The 18,946-nt window shown below is 37.5% G+C and overlaps 1 protein-coding gene across 1 annotated transcript in view; it reads right to left on the bottom strand.

Annotated features, from left to right (window-relative positions):
- The window catches only part of ENPP3 (ectonucleotide pyrophosphatase/phosphodiesterase 3), a 133,454-nt gene that overhangs the window by 54,093 nt on the left and 60,415 nt on the right, over positions 1-18,946 (bottom strand). Inside the window, exons 13-16 of the mRNA XM_044004360.1 lie at positions 13,591-13,699; positions 10,018-10,146; positions 9,385-9,416; positions 7,043-7,170 (exon numbers count right to left, since the gene is read on the bottom strand). Of these exons, the coding sequence (XP_043860295.1) occupies positions 7,043-7,170; positions 9,385-9,416; positions 10,018-10,146; positions 13,591-13,699 (398 nt within the window). The remainder of the gene's footprint in view (positions 1-7,042; positions 7,171-9,384; positions 9,417-10,017; positions 10,147-13,590; positions 13,700-18,946) is intronic.

Below are 18,946 nucleotides of genomic sequence, written 5' to 3'. Positions count from 1 at the left end.
TATTAAACAATTCATAGGATTATTATATGTGTATATGTATATGTATATGTGTATATATATATATGTGTGTGTGTGTGTATATATCTATCTATCTATCTATCTATCTATATATATATATATATATATATATCTGTCCTTCATTCTCAAAGAGGACTATGACATCGGGAGGTGATGTCATGACATGCAGTGATTTGGATTTAAGTGAGAGAGGGCTGTGCAAGGTCACCAACCTCACTCTCTCCTCCAGAGCCATCTGGGTTCAGTGACAAGATATATATGAGGACAACTGGAGATGGTCCCAGATGTTTAAGGCAATTGGGGTTAAGTGACTTGCCCAGGGTCACACTGCTAGTATGTGCATGAGGTGAGATTTGAACTCAGGTCCTCCTGACTCCAGGGTCAGCACTCTATCCACTGTGCCACCTAGCTGTCCCATTATATGTATATGTGTATATATATATATATATATATATATATATATGTGTGTGTGTGTGTGTGTGTGTGTGTGTGTATACACACATACATATATACATACAAAAGTCTACACACACACACAGACCTTACAGACCATCCAGTCCAGTCTCTCCATGGGAAGTAAATTCTCCAAGGTAGTAATATTTATAAAGGTAGTAAATATCAGCAGTGAGTTTCAAACCCAGAAATGCTGACTCCAAATCCAGCATTCTTTCCACTATATCACATCCACTTCAAGTTTTTAATAGTTTACTTGACGACAGATCACTTGCTAACGTTTTAATTTCATCTTTTAAGTATTTTAGCAACTAATCCTCAGAATTTGCCTGGAGAATTAATCTTCTCCTCCTTGATCAAAACTTTCCAATAGCACTCCTACTATTTTTTTCTTAAAATTACAAGTTCAGATGAAATCAGGGAAAGAAAGTCAATGTTAACAAATAACATTCTCACTCAAGGCTTAGAGAATTTAAAACAAAAATCAATTAGAATGGCTCCTCTCTATCTCCCTACTCTAATATTACCATAATCCCAACCAGAAATTCCATCTCTCTGCCCTATTTGTACTGAAATAGAAAAGGAGAAAAGAAAAAGAGAAGAAGAAAAAAAAAAGGAAGCTAGAAAGGGAAGGCAGGAATGACCCTCCAGTGGAGTTTTTACACTTGTTCCCCTCTCATTCCTCATTTCAAAAAATTTACCACTTGTTTTTGCTTGAGACTCAGTTTGTATTGATATTAGTCACTGTAGATTATATAGAGATAAACAGGGTAAACGGATTCAAAACAAGGATTCCTCTTTGCTTATACCTCCTACATTTTCAGGTGATTAGAATTGACAAAGTAAATTTTGCTTTGTGCATTTATATCCAAAGCTCTAACATGCCTCTCAGTGAGAAGGGAAATTATTAACTCCCTTTGAACTAAGGTATCTGGCAAATTTATACTAAATTGATGCTTCATGTATCCTTTTATTTGCAAAATAACATTCTATTTCTTGAACTTCTCACACAGTGCTTGGATTCACTTTTGTAGGTTATACAACTTAAGTAATAAACATAGGATTCAAACAGAACAGGAATTTGCCCCTTTCTTCACTGGTTTTCAGAAAGAGATTACACTTGTTCTTTTCTTTAGCTATTCTGACTGGTCACAAAGACAGCTCTTTATATGTTCTTGTTTCTGAGTTCTGCTAGTATGGCTACTGAAATTTCCACAGTGTCAGGGTCAAAATTTGATACACTGAGTGTTATTTGGGTGACTCACCTTAATATTGGGGTTCCAGAAATATGAGGGACCTTTAAGGTTTATCCTCCCCTCTGAACTGCCCTTTTTAGATATTTCTCCCAGGCCAATAAGAAAGGAGCCTCTAAGCTTTAGTTCACAAAAGGATCAGATTTTATTACTTGGGAATTAATTAAACAACAGAGGTGAAACTAATAAAAAATCAAAGATAAGGAAATAGGAAAATAGAAATACAGATGAATATTATTAACTTGAAACTTAACCTATGCGACCCCAGACTGATTTCCAATTAATCTAGTTCAAAGGAATTTAGGGTTTTCCGTCATTAACTCACCCAAGCCTGAACAGCCCACCAGACCAAGAACTAGCATGCCCACCAGGACCACAGTCGCCAGACTGAGAGTGCGAACTAGCATTCCGGAAGTGACTCTAGAGCTAGTGTTCCGGAAGTGACTAGAGAGCTTAGCGGTCCAGAAGTAGTGCCCTTTAACCTCCCTTCAGGAAGCATTCAATCTTTCTTCCCCAAAAGGGGAGGTCCTTAAATTTGCCTACACCACAAATAATTTTTACCACAACAGGAAAAGAAGAAAAATGATCATAGGATCAAAGAATCTTAGAGTGAGATGGTACTTCACAGGTCATCTAATCCAACCAGGATTGGAACAGGAATCCCCTCTATAGCATTCCTGACAAGTGGTCATCTAACTCAGATTAACAACTTCCAATAATGGTGGATTTACCATCTCCAATGGCAGCCCATTCTTCCACTTTTGTATAGCTCTAATGATCAGGAAATTTTTCCTTACTTGTTGGAACTGTTTTGACAGGAGCCCAAAGGGACTAGTAGAACGTTACAGGGTGCAGAGAGTAACCAACAAGTTGAAAGCCATAAAGGGGGTTGAAAGCATTCAAGCCAAAGACCAAAGGAGGCCTTCCTTTATTCCACAGTCCTTTGGACTACCATTAACATTTGCAGAAATTCAGCTACTACTCTGTCCTCCCTTCCTACAGAACAGTGAAGTCAAGGATCAACCGTACTGAAAACAGGGAAAGAAACACCCAGAGGTGACCATGCCTTTGGTCTTATATTAGTGCAAGCTATGAAACATATATGATGCTAAACCCTGAAATTGTCTTCTAAAGCTATTCTTTCTCCTCACTGAAACTTCCATACTCTCCATCCATTACTGTTCTTCTAGTCCTTCCACCTAACAGAAGTCTTATGTTTCTCCCTTGTTGATCCTATAGTTGACCTGTTCAACTATACAGTAACTTCTACCAATAATCATAGACCTGTTGCTGGTGAATGAAGCTCTGAAAATTCTTCATCCAAGCTTTCCCCCATCATCTAACCTTTTTGGTTTCTATTATTCCCATGATACTGAAAACCATTGAAGGAAGCTATGCAATCATGCAGTTCAATGGCACAATTGTGAACTGAACCTACAACAAATTCATGTAACTTGATTTCAACTGGGCCATCATCAGGGCATAGCAATCCTTTTGTTCTTCCCTAATTGGCTCTCTATTGTGCTCCTATGGTTGCTGCTCTAATCTTGCTTTTCTTTGCTCAAGCTCACAATATCACTTCAATATCCCTTTCTGTAGACATCATCTTTTATTTATTGATAAAATCTAGGCCATCCTGTAGTTCTCATCTCTTCTCTTCCCTATTTACATCTCAAAACCCCTCTGTCAAAAAAAACCCACCTCTGTCTTATTTTTGTTTGGTTGGTTTTTTTGGTTTTGGGGGGGGGGTTGTGGGACAATGGGGGTTAAGTGACTTGCCCAGGGTCACACAGCTAGTAAATATCAAGGGTCTGAGGCTGGATTTGAACTCAGGTACTCCTGAATCCAGGGCTAGCGCTTTATCCACTGCACCACCTAGCTGCTCCCACCTCTGTCTTATTACCCTTCCTCTCCACCTTAGTTCTAGTCATCAAGGAAGAAGTGACGTTTCTCCTAGCCAAGGTAAACCCTTCTACTCAGTTCCCAATCCAAGCGTGTGCTGGTAAATGTTAAACAACTACCTCTCCATATTTATATCTATCTTATATATTTCCTTAATGAATTTCTAGAAAGGATAAATCTATACTTATTATCTTAATCTGCTCACCTCCACATCTGATCACTCCTCAAATCCTTGCAATTCATTATCAGTGTGCCCAAAAATAGAACTCATTTTCCATCATGCTAAGCTTGCCCCTCCTCTAAACTTCCTCTTTTTGGAAAGGGCATCACAATCCACTCAGCTACCCAGCCAGAACCATAACTTGGAAGAATACACCAGAGGTTTACTCCACAGTAGAAAATGCCCCAGAATTGATCTTGCACACCCTTCTCCTCTTCCAAGAAGAGTAATTGTGATTCTTGCCACAGAATAGAATCTTTGCCTGCCCAACACAACTCCCCCTGCCTCTTTTTTTTTTCAAAGGCACCAGCAGTTTAGTTGTCACTTAGGTTCACAACCTTGCAAGCAACTTTGACTCTTCTTTTTCCTTCACACCCCATACCAATTCAGTTAATAACATCTCTCTTTCATCTATCCCATTCTTTCCACTCACATGACCATCAACCTAATTCAAGTTGGGGGAGGGGGGTGAGGCGATTGGGGTTAAGTGACTTGCCCAGGGTCACACAGCTAGTAAGTGTCAAATTTCCGAGACTGGATTTGAACTCAGGTCCTACCAAATCCAAGGTCAGTGCTTTATCTACTGCACCACCTAGCTGCCCCACCCAGTCATCTCTTATGTGAAATAGTAAGACAGTAACCTCTTCATTGACCTCCCTACTCCCAATCTCTTCTTTTGCCAGTCTTCTACTACAGGACTTGTTATGGCGACAACCCATCTGCCAGTTCTTTCAATACACTGAGATAGGATTTATTCAGGTCTAGTTGTATGAACTTAGGAAGACTATCCAAGGGTCTTCTTATCATGTCTTCATTTATCTTTGGTGACAATTCCTTCTTAATCATTATTGTTCTATACTTCATTTGAAGTTTATTCCATTAAACTGCTGTCCTAGTTAGCTTTCCCCACACTGGGGACAGGTGACCACATACATTTAGTTTTACCGGTCACATTCTCCATGGTAGAAGCAAAACCTGTTTCAGCAGCTCTTCCTTCTCTTTACTATCTCTTATCTTTACCATCATCTCATATTCCCCTAGTGAACCTGTCCCTTCTTGGATACTTCCTTTATTCCCATCACAATTAAAAAAAAAAAAAAAGCTTGTTGTCCTTAGCATCTAATTTCATCTTTAACTCATTTTGAGCTTTGGCATATCTGACCGTACTCTAAAATGAATGTACTATTCTCATATTCATTCAAGTTCTCATATTTGCAAATATTATGTTTCTTTCCTCTGTCATATCTCAAACATTTCCCAAGTCTTCATGTCCTAACCACTCACATTACCAACATCAACTTCAGTGGACATCTCCAGATACATAGTAAAGTACTACAATTTACTGTTATTTTTGTCCTCCGTATGTGGATGGTTTTGTAGCGTTTAAGTGTTGTAATAAATTGTTTTGTTTTGTTTTGTTTTTATAAAGCCAGTGTTTTGGGACCTGGTGTGTTTCATTCACAATATTAATAATTAATAGATCAAGATGTGATTCTGGTTATCCAGTCTTTTACACTCTCACTGAAGACATGGTTCCCATAAATCAGAGATAAAATTTAGTCATTTCCCGCCCTCCTCACCCCCACTTTCAACTAAATTGTCAATCCATAAAGCTGACAAATTTAATCTGAATTAGAAGGAACAGTGCCACCTAATGGTCATTTGCGGGATATTTCAAATTTTCCACCCCAATGGCATCTTAAGACCAGTTTTTTGACCAGTAATCAAGACACATCTGCCTAGTGATAGGAAGATGTTTCTGGATGTGTTGTAGTAACCAAAGCTTTCCTAATTTCCATGGTTCTTTAACAAAAATCAGACCTCTTCTGTCCCTTATTCTATCTTATGTTTTCCATCTTTTCTTTTTTCCTTCCTTTTCTTTATTAAAGACTTTCTTTATCAAAGTCAAGCATTATTTACAAAAAAAATATATATGTATGTATATATTGCCCTTCTATTATCTCATTGTACATGGAAAAGTGGATAGGAGGCTAGACTTGGAATGAGGAAAACTTAAGTTCAAATACTGCCTTAGGTGCTTACTAGCTAGCAATGTGACTAGCAAATAATTTTAGCCTCTTAGTCTCAGTTTTTGTAACTCTAAAATGACAATGATAGATAATAAGAGCAGCTATCTCACTAGGTTATTGTGACAATCAAATGATATAACATATGTGAAAGCACTATGAAAATGATAGCTATTATTTTGTTACATTCTCACACTCATCTTCAACAATATGAACATGAATCCTACCAACCCTCTTTAGACATCAACAAGTCGTTAGCAAGCATTTATTTAGTGCCTATTATGTGCCAGGTACTATGCTTTAGAAATAAAAATGGCTGACATTATGAATGAGCCTGTGATTTCATTGGTATGGGGAACAACCCTACTAATGTAGCACTGAAAGATTAAGTAACTTGACTGGAGTCAGTCACATAGGCAGAATGTCAAGAGACCATGTCTTCCTGACTCCAAGATTGACTCTCTCCATTATATTATGCTGCCTTTTATACCTGATAGAGAATAAATAAAGGTTTAAAGCAATGATTTACCTCATAACTATCAAAGTTCTCTATCTCCTTTCTCTCACTTCACAAGGATAGACAAAAATCTTGAGAAAAAAAATCTAATTTGATTTTCTATTTTCTCAAAAGGCTGAACTTAAAAATTACTCTGTAACATAACTAAGGTCATTGTTTTGTCTGATGGGGCAACAGTGGACTTCAGATTATGTCCCATTTAGATGTAGAAATACTTTAATATCTCTCAGGATGCCTTCATCTGTATCCTATAAATAATAACAAAGGTGGTTGTCATACAGTAGGAAGAAAATAAATATGGAGTCAGAGGACCTGGATTTGAATACCATTCTGCTATTTATCATCTTTGTGACCATAGACAAGTCACTTAGTCTCAAAGTTCCTCATCTATAAAATTGTTTAATCTAACAATATCTAAGGTTCCTACTAGATCTAAATCTATAATTCTATAATATCACTAAACTAATAAACATGACTGCAATATGACAGTGCAAAATAAAATGTGGGCCTTGTTTTGTATAATGTCAAAGATACTCATTCCACCCACCCACCCACAAATTATATGAGTAAAACAGTAAGACAAAAATTTGGGTAATTGATGGAAAACATGTTATATTGGTGTTTTAGGAAATAGGTAAATGACCATACGAACCTTACAGCTAGCCACTGCTGATCTACAAGAAGGTGAACTTTGTCAATCCTAATATTTTTAGCATAATGTAGTCGTTTAGGCAAGTCAGGAGTCAGGTAGGGCTTAAAATGCTGATCTTCTTTTCGACACTGAAAAACAGATAAAGATTTCTTCATAAAAACAATTTATACAATGACCACAAGATTGTAAATGAAAACAACTAAAAAAGATTTAAGAATTTTAATCAATTCATTGGCCAATCAGAACTCCAGAACACTTTTGATGGACCATGTGTCCCATCTCTTTAGCAGAGAGAAGATGGACTAGTGGTACAAAAAGAGACAGATATTCTGAGTATGATCAACATGTGAATTTATTTTGTTTATCCATACTTATTTGTTATTTATAAATTTATTTGTCTATAAATCTATGTATACAATCTCCAAGTAGACATTTATATTCTAGTAAAATGTAATTTCCTTTTATTCTTAGTGTATGAGAAAATAGGTTTATAAATATAAAATATAGAGATTGATAGGTGAGCTATTATTATCAAATATGTTATTAACATTTTGACAGATATTTTTGGTTATTCTAAGATGTTAGGGAAAGGTTTTTGCACCTGGAAACCCATTATCTCATACAATAAATACAAGTCCTCTACAACTCATATATGGACAAAGAGAATATACTAAATTTATTTTTACTAAAATGATAGTTTAGGAGGCAGCTAGGTGGCTCAATGGATAAAGCATCAGCCTTGGATTCAGGAGGACCCGAGTTCAAATCCAACCTCAGACACTTGACACTTACTAGCTGTGTGACCCTGGGCAAGTCACTTAACCCTCATTGCCCTGCCCCCCCAAAAATGATAGTTTATCTTTGATTTCCTTTTTAATTTAATTTCTCATTCATTTTTAATTCAACCCCACCTTTTTATCAAGAAAAGTTGGTAGGTATAAAAATTTTTTATGTGTATAAATGTATGCAAAAATTCAAACATATATTCATTTATACACAAAAAACAGTCTCCCATTCACTACAAAAGTATGAAAAGAAAAGGAGATGGAGAGAAGTGTGCTTCAGGTTTACAGTGGTCTCTTTACCCTCTTAGGGCCACTGAGATGGTCTAAGGCTTGACCAAAAATCTCAGAAACTAGGAAAACTGAAATTCCTGTGGCACAGGCCATAGCTGTTCCAAGAAGTCATGTAACTAAAGACAGTTGTGTTTAATCAGGATAGATAAGGAAAACCCAGTTCCACTATAATCTTTCAGTTAGACCCCACTAGATTCATCATAGAACTGAGTCTTATAGATCTATTCTAGCAATGAATGTCTATTTAGATAATAATAATTAGCATTTATGTAGCACTTTAAGGGTTCCAAAGTACTTTACAAGTATTATTTCATGTTATTCTTGCAACAACCTTGGAAGATTGTTACTGTTATTACCCCATTTTACAAATGAAGAAACTGAGGCAAATAGTAGTTAAATGATTTGTCCAGGATCACCCAACTTAGCAAGTATCTGAGGCCACATTTGAACTCAGATCTTCCTAAGTAAAGAACCAGTGCCTTGTCTATCGTGCTTCTTCTTCTTCTTCTTCTTCTTCTTCTTCTTCTTCTTCTTCTTCTTCTTCTTCTTCTTCTACTACTACTACTACTACTACTACTACTACTACTACTACTACTACTACTACTACTACTACTACTACTGCCACTACCTAAAATTTTGTCATTTGTATAGAAAGTGAATAATTTCTAACTATCAATAAACTTCCCCAAAGGCTAATACTATATCAAATTGACAGTAAAAATTTTTTTTAATTTTTATATATGATCCCCTACAATGCTTTTTTATTCTGGTTTCCAATCAAGGTAGGTTAATCTAGTATAGTCAACAGGTGGTATTCATAAGGGTTCAAGTGATCTTTCTGAACTATACAGGAGTTTACAAGAATCTTTGTTTTCACTGAGCTAAGGGACCCTGAAGTAGGTGGACTTTTTTTTTAGTTTGAAGAACTTAAGAAGTAAAGATGATTGAGGGTTAATATAGCAGAGACTCTTGAAGGGCACAAACCAGAGACCTCAGAAGCCAAGTAGGAAGTCACCAATGGTGGCAAAGGTGCCACCTTTGCATAAAACTTTTTCTTCCTGTTTTCCTACTAGCAAAGTGAAACACTCTCTGGGATGAACACTACCAGGTTATAAAGTCTCAACTGTGTGCAGAAGAGTGTTGGTAGGGAGAATGAAGGAAATGATGAGAGGTTCTGACTTAGGAACACGTAGAGAGTAAGTTGTCAGTAATTCAGGCTCTAGTCACCAAGTTAAAAAAAAAAGAACCCAAGAAAACAGTACTTACACTGAGGTTTCCAACAATTCCTTGAGAATCAACTGTTTCAAGAGGAGGGGAAAAAATAAATTATTATTTTAAATTGCTAATTATTAAAAATAAGAAATATTCACATAGGGACTTCAGTCATATATTCACTGATGAAATTATGTCTTGGTAAAAAGTAACTCAGAATTTAGGGTTTATTTTTTAGTTAATTTTAAATTCGAAAACTTTTAAGAGTCTTAACATGGAGTAGGATAAATTTTTATTTAACAGCAGGGTCTAACATGAAAGGTTAAGGAATGTCTTCCTTTCAAAGTTCATAAAAATAGAAGATTCCCATATGACTTTGTGTAACCCTCCCTCAAATTTCCATTCCTTTCAACTTAACAAGCACCTACTTTAATTTTACTTTTAGCAGAGTTAAAAGAGAGGGTAGAATAAAAGAAGTAATGAGCTTCTACTCTGTACTAGGAATTGTACTAAGTTATAGGGCAGACAAAGTCAAAAACAAAATAGTTCCTGCTTTCAAGAAACTGATATTCTCCCCAAAAGTATACATGATACAGATGATCTCTCAGCTATTCTCCCAAAATTTGATTCTTATTATTCATGCCTCCTAGCTCCCATGTTCATTTACAAAAACTGGTCCATACTTACAAGTAAAATAGTCCTTTGGGATATCTCGAGATCGGATGCGAGGGCTAGGCCCTTCATACATGTAAAAGTTTATTTCTGGAAAGTAATCAGTCATATATTCTAACCTACTACAGGATGTCTGGTCCATTCCTGAAAAAAATACATAGAATTTAGGCAAGTTTATTAATTTTAACAATATTAATCATGTCTGTAGTTATCTTGCATATATGTTGCATTTACTTATCCATGTATACATAATTTTCTCCCAGGAGAATGTAAGCTCTTTTATGAACTGATTCATCCATTCTGTAAAGTATTTTTAGAATACCTCCAAAAGTCACTAAAGTGCATGGACCTTTTGGCACAGGCCTATACTCCAGAAAAATCAAAGAAAAAAGAAAAAGATTCATATATACAAATATATGTATGTGTATCTCATTTCTTTTTTAGTGGCTAATGGGAAGTTTATATATAAGCATTCAAACAGGTAAAATATATACACAGAGCTAGGCACATTAGCAAATAGCATGGGGTGGAATATCAAGTTTTTTTTAAATCATTGATTTAGTAAGATCTGAGAAGAGGTTTTATCAACAACCTGTAACACCCCATAGTTCTCAGAAGAAGAAGCCATGTATGTCACAGGAATTAGGAAACAGGAAAAAAGCATGAAGAAAGAGTTAGATATTTTCTAATGATAAAAAAGAAAGAGGATGAACAGATCACAATTCACTCAGGCAAGATAAAGAGATCATTTGAATAATTTAGGGAAAGAGAAAACTAGCTAGGGGTAAACCTAAAACTTTAATCTTCATTTTTAAGAATGCTTTTCTGAGGGTGGCTAGGTGGCGCAGTGGATAAAGCACTGGCCCTGGATTCAGGAGGACCTGAGTTCAAATCCAGCCTCATACACTTGACACTTACTAGCTGTGTGACCCTGGGCAAGTCACTTAACCCCCATTGTCCCTCAAAAAAAAAAAAGAATGCTTTTCTTATCTTGATCCTTCATATACCAACCTGTTTCATCATTTATGCATCAGTTTAAGAATAAAAGATTTACGGGGCAGCTAGGTGGCACAGTGGATAGAGCACCGGCCCTGGAGTCAGGAGTACCTGAGTTCAAATCCGGCCTCAGACACTTAACACTTACTAGCTGAGTGACCTTGAGCAAGTCACTTAACCCCAATTGCCTCACTTAAAAAAAAAAAAAAAGAAGAAAAGATTTACACGAGACATTTTAGAAATTCCCTCTAAGGATGCCAAGTTCTTCAGTTTTGTGACCTGTATCCCTACAGCATAAAAAAAGTTCTATAAATTTAACTAAATGAATGGTAATACATTCTGAATAAGGAAAAGTCAAAAGAGCCAAAAGGAGTTCTATTCCATTTATTACAAAGGTTAAAAGGAACAAGCCCTATACCACTCAGAAAAACTCAGGGATTAGTATGGTATTAATGAACCTTATCGATCAGAAGGATATTATAGCCACCGATAAGCCCTTTCCTTACATGTAAAGCAAAATAATAACAAAACTTATGACATGGCAAAACATGTTTGTATGTGAAGGAAATGTCCCATTTTAATAGATTTTTTTTTTTTTGCAGGGCACTGAGGGTTAAGTGACTTGCCCAGTGTTAAGTGTCTGAGACCAGAATTGAACTCAGGTCCTCCTGAATCCAGGGCCAGTGCTTTATCCACTGCACCACCTAGCTGCCCCCTGAAATTTTTTAATAGAAATATGTATCTTATAAAAATGGAGTAGTTAGTAGTTGCCAGACACTGTCCTAAATGTTGTGCTGAAGCAATGCCATTAGGTGAAAAGAACCTGAGACTGAGAATCAGAGGACTTGAGTTTGAATTCTGTCTGTAACCTGTGTGACCCTAGTCACTTCATGTCTCTGGGTCACAGTTTCTTCACCTTTAAAAATGAGGGATGACCTAGATGAAGGGCAATAAAATGAATTGAAAAGATTGTCAGAGTTGGAGTCAATATAGCATTAATATAAAGAAATAAGGGGGGCAGCTAGGTGGCGCAGTGGATAGAGCACCGGCCCTGGAGTCAGGAGTACCTGGGTTTAAATCCGGCCTCAGACACTTAACATTTACTAGCTGTGTGACCTTGGGCAAGTCACTTAACCCCAATTGCCTCACTAAAAAAAAAAAAAAAAAGAAAGAAGAGCTCAAAGAGGTCATAAAGTCCAAATTCTTCAACTTAAAGTTGAGGAAACCAAGGTCTAAAAAAGTTAAATGTCTGGTCTAAGGTCATACAGAGGCAGCTAGATGGTGCTATGGAAAGAGGGCTTGGAATCAGGAAAACATCTTCATGAGTTCAAATCCAGCTTCAAACACTAGCTATGTGACCCTGGGCAAGCCATTTATCCCATTTGCCTCAGCTCCTCATCTGTAAAATAAGCTGGAGAATGAAATGGCAAAGCACTCCAGCAACTCTGCCAAAAAAAAAAAAAAATGGGGTCACAAAGCAAGAGACATGACTGAAACAACCAAATAACACAAGGTCATATAAGCAGTAGTATTAGAACCAGAATTTGAACACTAGTCCTCTTGACTCCAAAGCCAGCATTCTTTCCACTGTACAACACTGTCCCTCTTGCCTCTAAAACATTGATGCTTGCTACCTTATGTGATCCTGGGAAAGTCTTTTAACCTTTATGAACTTCATCAAGGTGGCATAAGGGAGAGACAAAAAGCAAAATGAGATAGGCAAGTCTAGCTACTGACACCATTTCACCTTAGCCTATGATGGAGATAACCCAGAACCCTGATCCCAAGAACCTTGAGAAATAAAGTCCCTCCCACTCGATCCATCACTATCACCACTAATTTGCTTCCAGCCCTCCTCCTGCAGCCATCATCATAGCTGGGAAGAAGAAGTCGATCATCCTTACCACCACCCATATCAACTTCTAACTACCTGTTACCGATGAGCAAGTGAACACAAAGGACCTGGGAAGAGTGGAACCACCATATGACACCAAACCCACATCCCTCCCGTCCCCACTAGCCCCACTTTACCACTATACACTAAATACCATGGGACCTGTCCATCTAATGCATATGATGCTTTCTCCCCCTTTAGAATGTGAGCTCTTTGAGAACAGGATTTAATTCTCTTTTCTATTTGTATATGCATTGTTTAGCACAATATTTCACATACAGTAAGGACTTAAATGTTTTTTCATTCATTCATTCACACATTTGAAAAAAAATGGGGAAACCATGCCTAGGCTCCTTGTTTATAATGAGAGTTAGAAGGAATAATACCCATAAAGCACAATATAAAAGTAAGCTACTATTAGTACTGTTGGCAATTTAGAATTACAAAAAAAATTTGGTTGAGGAATCAAATCCAATTATTTTAATTGTTTTTCTAGTTCTCTATCCATTCGATTAACGCTGCTGAAATTATGCTACCAAGACTCAGCACAGAACTTGACACCTAGCAAATAAGTATAAGTTGATCAATTTGACTGATTCTTATTCTAGATTGCTGTAATTGTGCACTCATTGTGGTTATTGTAAAGAAGAGCTACAAAAGAAAATACTAAAAGAATAAACTAATGTAAGATAGCTTACCATGATCAGCCAGAAGAATGACATTGACACAGTTGTGTAGGTTCCTTTGTTTTAGTCCCTCCATTAACATTCCAAAACCCTTATCTACTTGTTCTAGGGCCATAATTACCTGGACAACAAAGACAAAGTTATCATTTTCTTCTACAAATTATATCTTATGTATCTTATATATATATATATATATATATATATATTAATACTCATTATATCACTTATTCAAGAGAGGTAATAAACACATTACCTGCCTCATATTTCTCTCAGAACGCTATTTGCCTTTTAAATACCCAGCAGACTTGCAACTAGTAAGTTTGTGTTGTTGTTCTTGTTGTTGTTGTTTTAACCAGAGTAAAGGCAGTTATGGGAGCACCGTAGTGGAGAGCTGAGAAAGGACAGTCTGAAGCTATGGGCACAGTTGCACTAGAACAAAGCTTCTTAAACTTTGGGTCACAACCCTAATAGGGGGTTATGTGACTGAATTTTGGGGTTGCAAAAAAATTAGCAACAATAAAAGGTTATATATACCTATTTTATATACCTATATACCCAGGGTCACTTAAAAATTTCTCGGGTGAAAAGGAGTCGCAAGTGGAAAAAGTTTAAGAATCCTTGCACTAGAGAGGGAGTGGAAGCCTTGTCCTAGAAGTATAGAGCTGGGTTTAAAAGTGTATCTACAGGGGGCGGCTAGGTGGTGCAGTGGATAAAGCACTGACCCTGGAGTCAGGAGGATCTGAGTTCAAATCCTGCCTCAGACACTTGACACTTACTAGCTATGTGACCCTGGGCAAGTCATTTAACCCCCATTGTCCCACAAAAACAAACAAAAACAAACAAACAAAAAAGTGTATCTACAGGGGCATCTAGGTGGCACAGTGGATAGAGCACCGGCCCTGGAGTCAGGAGGACCTGAGTTCAAATCCGGCCTCAGACACTTGACACTTACTAGCTGTGTGACCCTGGGCAAGTCACTTAACCCCAATTGCCTCACTAAAAAAAAAAAAAAGTGTATCTACATTCTAGGGAAAGGTAGAACCTGGTAAAACCCTGGAGATAGCAGATTGGAGGGTGATTATACCAGGTGAATATTACAAAGTGAAGCCCAGAAGCTATAGGTGCTCCAAGAATGAAGGATCCTCTCCCAGGAAAGACCATCCATTCAGATGTAGGTACCCTGCAGCAAAGCCCAATTTACTTCATAATAATGATGTCCTTAGTATGTATCTCATTATAGTCATTGTTTCTATAAGACAAAATTGGGTTTATATTTTTTCATTAAAGGTAAAACTAATATCAAATGAGCTCCTGTGATATTTTTCAGTGGGAGATAGAATGGATTTTAAAAGATTAGAGATTATTTTAATGCATCATGTCACAAATGTCTACTGGTAAAGTTAGACCACCTAATGAGAAAAAGTAGAGAGAGACCTTGAGTGAAAAAGTCGTGTATGAACTGAATAGTGAGACAAGAAATGAATTTTTTTTCATGTTTTCAGAATGTATCTGAGATTTTTTTTCTTTGAAGTCACAGCTCTATGAGCTTACTCTTTCTTTTCCTGCTTTGTCTTTTATATACCTGACAAGAGATAAAGTTTCTTCTGAAATGTGGGAAGAAAAGATACTATTCAAAGCATGCCAGAAAAACAAAAAGGTCACTGGTGAGAACATCAACATCATCATTCATGTTCAAAAACAATACTGTTGACAGTTAAGTTGTCCTGGTTTTGTGGGACTGACCAAGGTCTGAAATCAGAAAAGAGTTAAGGAACTCCTGGGGCTATGATCTGATGAATGCCTACTCCCCAATCTCCCTTGGGAAAAGAGGCTAGATGTTAGTTGTAGAATAATAGATGGAAGCAGAGAGCAGAAGAGAGTAGCAGAGAGCAATGGAGATGCCTATAGAAAACAGCAGAGACCAGCCCAGACTAGCCCTGAAAATTGTTCAGATATTTCAACAGATAGAAAATAGGAGCTCAGCAGAGACTCCAGGGGGCAGCAGAGAGCAGTCAACCAAACTACGTCCTCCATGGAAGTGCCCAATATAGAGCAGTACAACAGAGATAGCAGAGCATCCTGGTGCCTCTCTTCAGCATAGCTTGTTCAATGATATCCTAAGACATTAGTCTATCTGTGGGAGAATGAGCAGCACAAGCTGACCCAGCCATATGTGTTATACATGTTTCCTGGTCATATCTGTTTCCTACACAAGAAACTCTCTAATGTGACCCTCTAATGTGTGTTCCTAGAACGTATGCATACTACAAAATGCCATACAAGTTTTCCCAAACCCTGTTTGATATTACATGGTTAAATATAGTATGACTCTGCAAAACTTGGGCTCTTATCCAGCATGGTCTGTATTTGTCAGATGTCTAAATTTTTCAATCAAAAGAATTAAGATATTTGTTTAACTTCTGAGTGAATGCAAATACTGTGGACAAAATGGTCGGATATTTAGAAGCAAGTTTAAAATGGAAAAGAATAAGAAAGTGGAATTTTCTAGGAACACTGAGAACTAAAGCTCAGAATATATTGAAGCAGATGAACAAATCTCACATCTGGCTAAACAAGCATTTAAAGAGTTAGCAATAGGCTTCCCCCTCCCCCCAATAAGTAAATCCTAAAAGAAAATCATACTTCTCCACTCTTTAAAAAAAAAAACTAGCTGAGTTACAGTTCTTCTCTATAGTCCAAATTAAATGAAGTAGCATTATATTTATATAAATATCCAGTTGGTTAGTTGTACCTGGAATTTTTTGTAAGACAATAGGTTTTTATTACTATTATGATTGGGATTGTATTTGGAGGGGGGGTGCAGGGCAATGAGGGTTAAGTGACTTGCCCAGGGTCACACAGCTAGTGTCAAATGTCTGAGACTGGATTTGAACTCAGGTCCTCCTGAATCCAGGGCCAGTGCTTTATCTACTGCGCCACCTAGCTGCCCCCAGGGATTGTATTTTTTGGTAATTACCTTTTGAATAGAGAATTATACCTCATTTAAAATTTATACCTCATTTAAAAGTATAGGTTGCATCTTCCCTATAAGCTTCTTATAAGTAAACTTCTTGTGAGGAGGGTTTGTTTCATCATTATATTTGTATCCCTTGTGCCTACCATAGTTTCTGGCACACAGCAGGCACTTAAATATTTGTTGATTGGTTGATTTGCATATTCCTGCTGTGCATAGATGAATATACTGGACAATTCTTAAATAACATTTTGGGAATAAGCCTCTATTGTAAAACTACATTATTTCTGTGGGCAATGTATTATAAATTACTTCAGTGGATCAATCAGAAAGGAAATAAAGGCTTATTATTATAACTGTTGAATAGTTTTAATTATTATAGAATAATATATAGATATACATATAATATGTATACGTATCTACATATATATAAATACATGTGTGTGTGAACAAGAGGTGTATGTGTATACCTCTGTCCTCTTGAATTCTCCCTCTATCAATTATCATCTCTAAGCTTATGATTCTCAAATCTACCTATTCTGCCCTCACTTTCTGCTAACCTCCAGTCTCACATCTCCAACAGCCTATTAGATATTGTTAAGGGGTCTCCAGCAGGTGGCGCCATTCCAATCGTTACAATATCTTGCACTATTTTTCCATCCAAACTTTCCCCTCTTCCTAATTTTTCTGTTACTACTGAGGGCACATCATCCTCTCAGTCAGTCAGGCTCAAAATCTAGGTATCATACTTAACTTTTCATTCTCTTAACCCCCCCAATTTCCAATCTGTTGCCAAGGTCTATCAATTTCACCTTCATAGCATCCCTTGAATACTCCTACTTCACTCCTCTAAAACTGTTACTTCCCTGGTATAAGTCCTTAACATTTCATACCTGGACAGTTGCAATAACTTGCTGGTCGGTTTTCCCAACCCCACTCCAGTCCACTCTCCACTAAGCTGTTAAATTAAACTTCCTAAAGGACAGATATGATCTCTCTCTCTCTCTCTCTCTCTCTCTCTCTCTCTCTCTCTCTCTCTCTCTCTCTCTCTCCCTCTCCCTCTCCTTCTCCCCTCCCCACACTAAATAAACTCCAATGGCTCCCTATCACTTCCCAGATCAAATATAAAACCCTCTGTCTGGCATTTAACGCTCTTTATAACCTTTTCCCGCACACACATATTTCCAGTCTTACACCTTACACATATCACTCTTAAGCTCTTCAGTCCAGTGACACTGGCCTTGCTGTTTCTTGAACAAGACACTCCTTCTCCTGACACCAGCATTTTCACTGGCTAATCCTCATGCCCGGAATGGTCTCCCTCTCCATCTCAGCATCCGGATTTCCCTAGCTTCCTTCAAGTCCCAGCTACAACGTTCCCTTCTACAGGAAGCTTTTCCTGATCCCCCTTAATTCTAATGTCTTCCTTCTGTTGGCTATTTCCAATTTATCCTTTTTAGTAGTTTATTTGTGCAGGGTTGTTTGCATGTTTTCTCACCCATTAGACTGTGAGCTCCTTGAGAGCAGACAAGTCTTTTGACTTTCTTTGCATCTCCAGTGTGTTGGTGCCTGGCACACAATGGGGATTTAGTAAATGGACAAGTACAATGGAGCAGGTTCGATATGATCTGCCTACAGGCAACCCATAAGGAGGCTTGGTGACTCTGGTTCCAGCCACAGGTGAGAGAGGGTTCCTTTCTCTCACTAATTCAGAGCACATGCATATATTTGATGATTTGTTGCCTGTTAATGACAAAAAAGACTTAACTCACTACTGAACTAGAACTTTAATGTGAGTGCAAAAGGTCAGGTAAATGGAAGAACTCTTTCTTCCCAGACCGCCTTCCAGGGAGGAGTAAGAGGAACTACTCTATGGGGGGAAAATAGTAACAGTGGCAACGATACTAGAGAAGACTACCCCAAACTCCTTAAGGTTACCCCTAGAACTCCAGAGGAGAGAAGCAGGAGCAGTGTTCTAGAGACTGAACCAATTAGTCTAAGCAGGAATTAAGAGAGTGATCCCATAACCTATGTACGATATAACATTACTACAGTTGTAGGTGTAAAGTATTTCAAAATCATTTTCACTAATTCATCTTCTTAAAATTCCATTGATTGGGGCGGCTAGGTGGCGCAGTGGATAAAGAACCGGCCCTGGATTCAGGAGTTCCTGAGTTCAAATCCGGCCTCAGACACTTGATACTTACTGGCTGTGTGACCCTGGGCAAGTCACTTAACCCCCATTGCCCCGCCCCCCCAAAAAATTCCACTGATCTAGGTACTTCAGAAATGAGTTTATCACTCAGATAGGTTATCTTGTTTTCCCTAAAGTGAGAGTACAGGGAGCCAAAATTAACAATCTCTGATTAGTCAGTCCACCAAATTCTATTTCCT

Source organism: Dromiciops gliroides, chromosome 4, assembly GCF_019393635.1.
Source record: "Dromiciops gliroides isolate mDroGli1 chromosome 4, mDroGli1.pri, whole genome shotgun sequence".
Lineage (NCBI taxonomy): Eukaryota > Metazoa > Chordata > Mammalia > Microbiotheria > Microbiotheriidae > Dromiciops > Dromiciops gliroides.
This window is presented reverse-complemented; position numbering and strand designations above follow the sequence as displayed.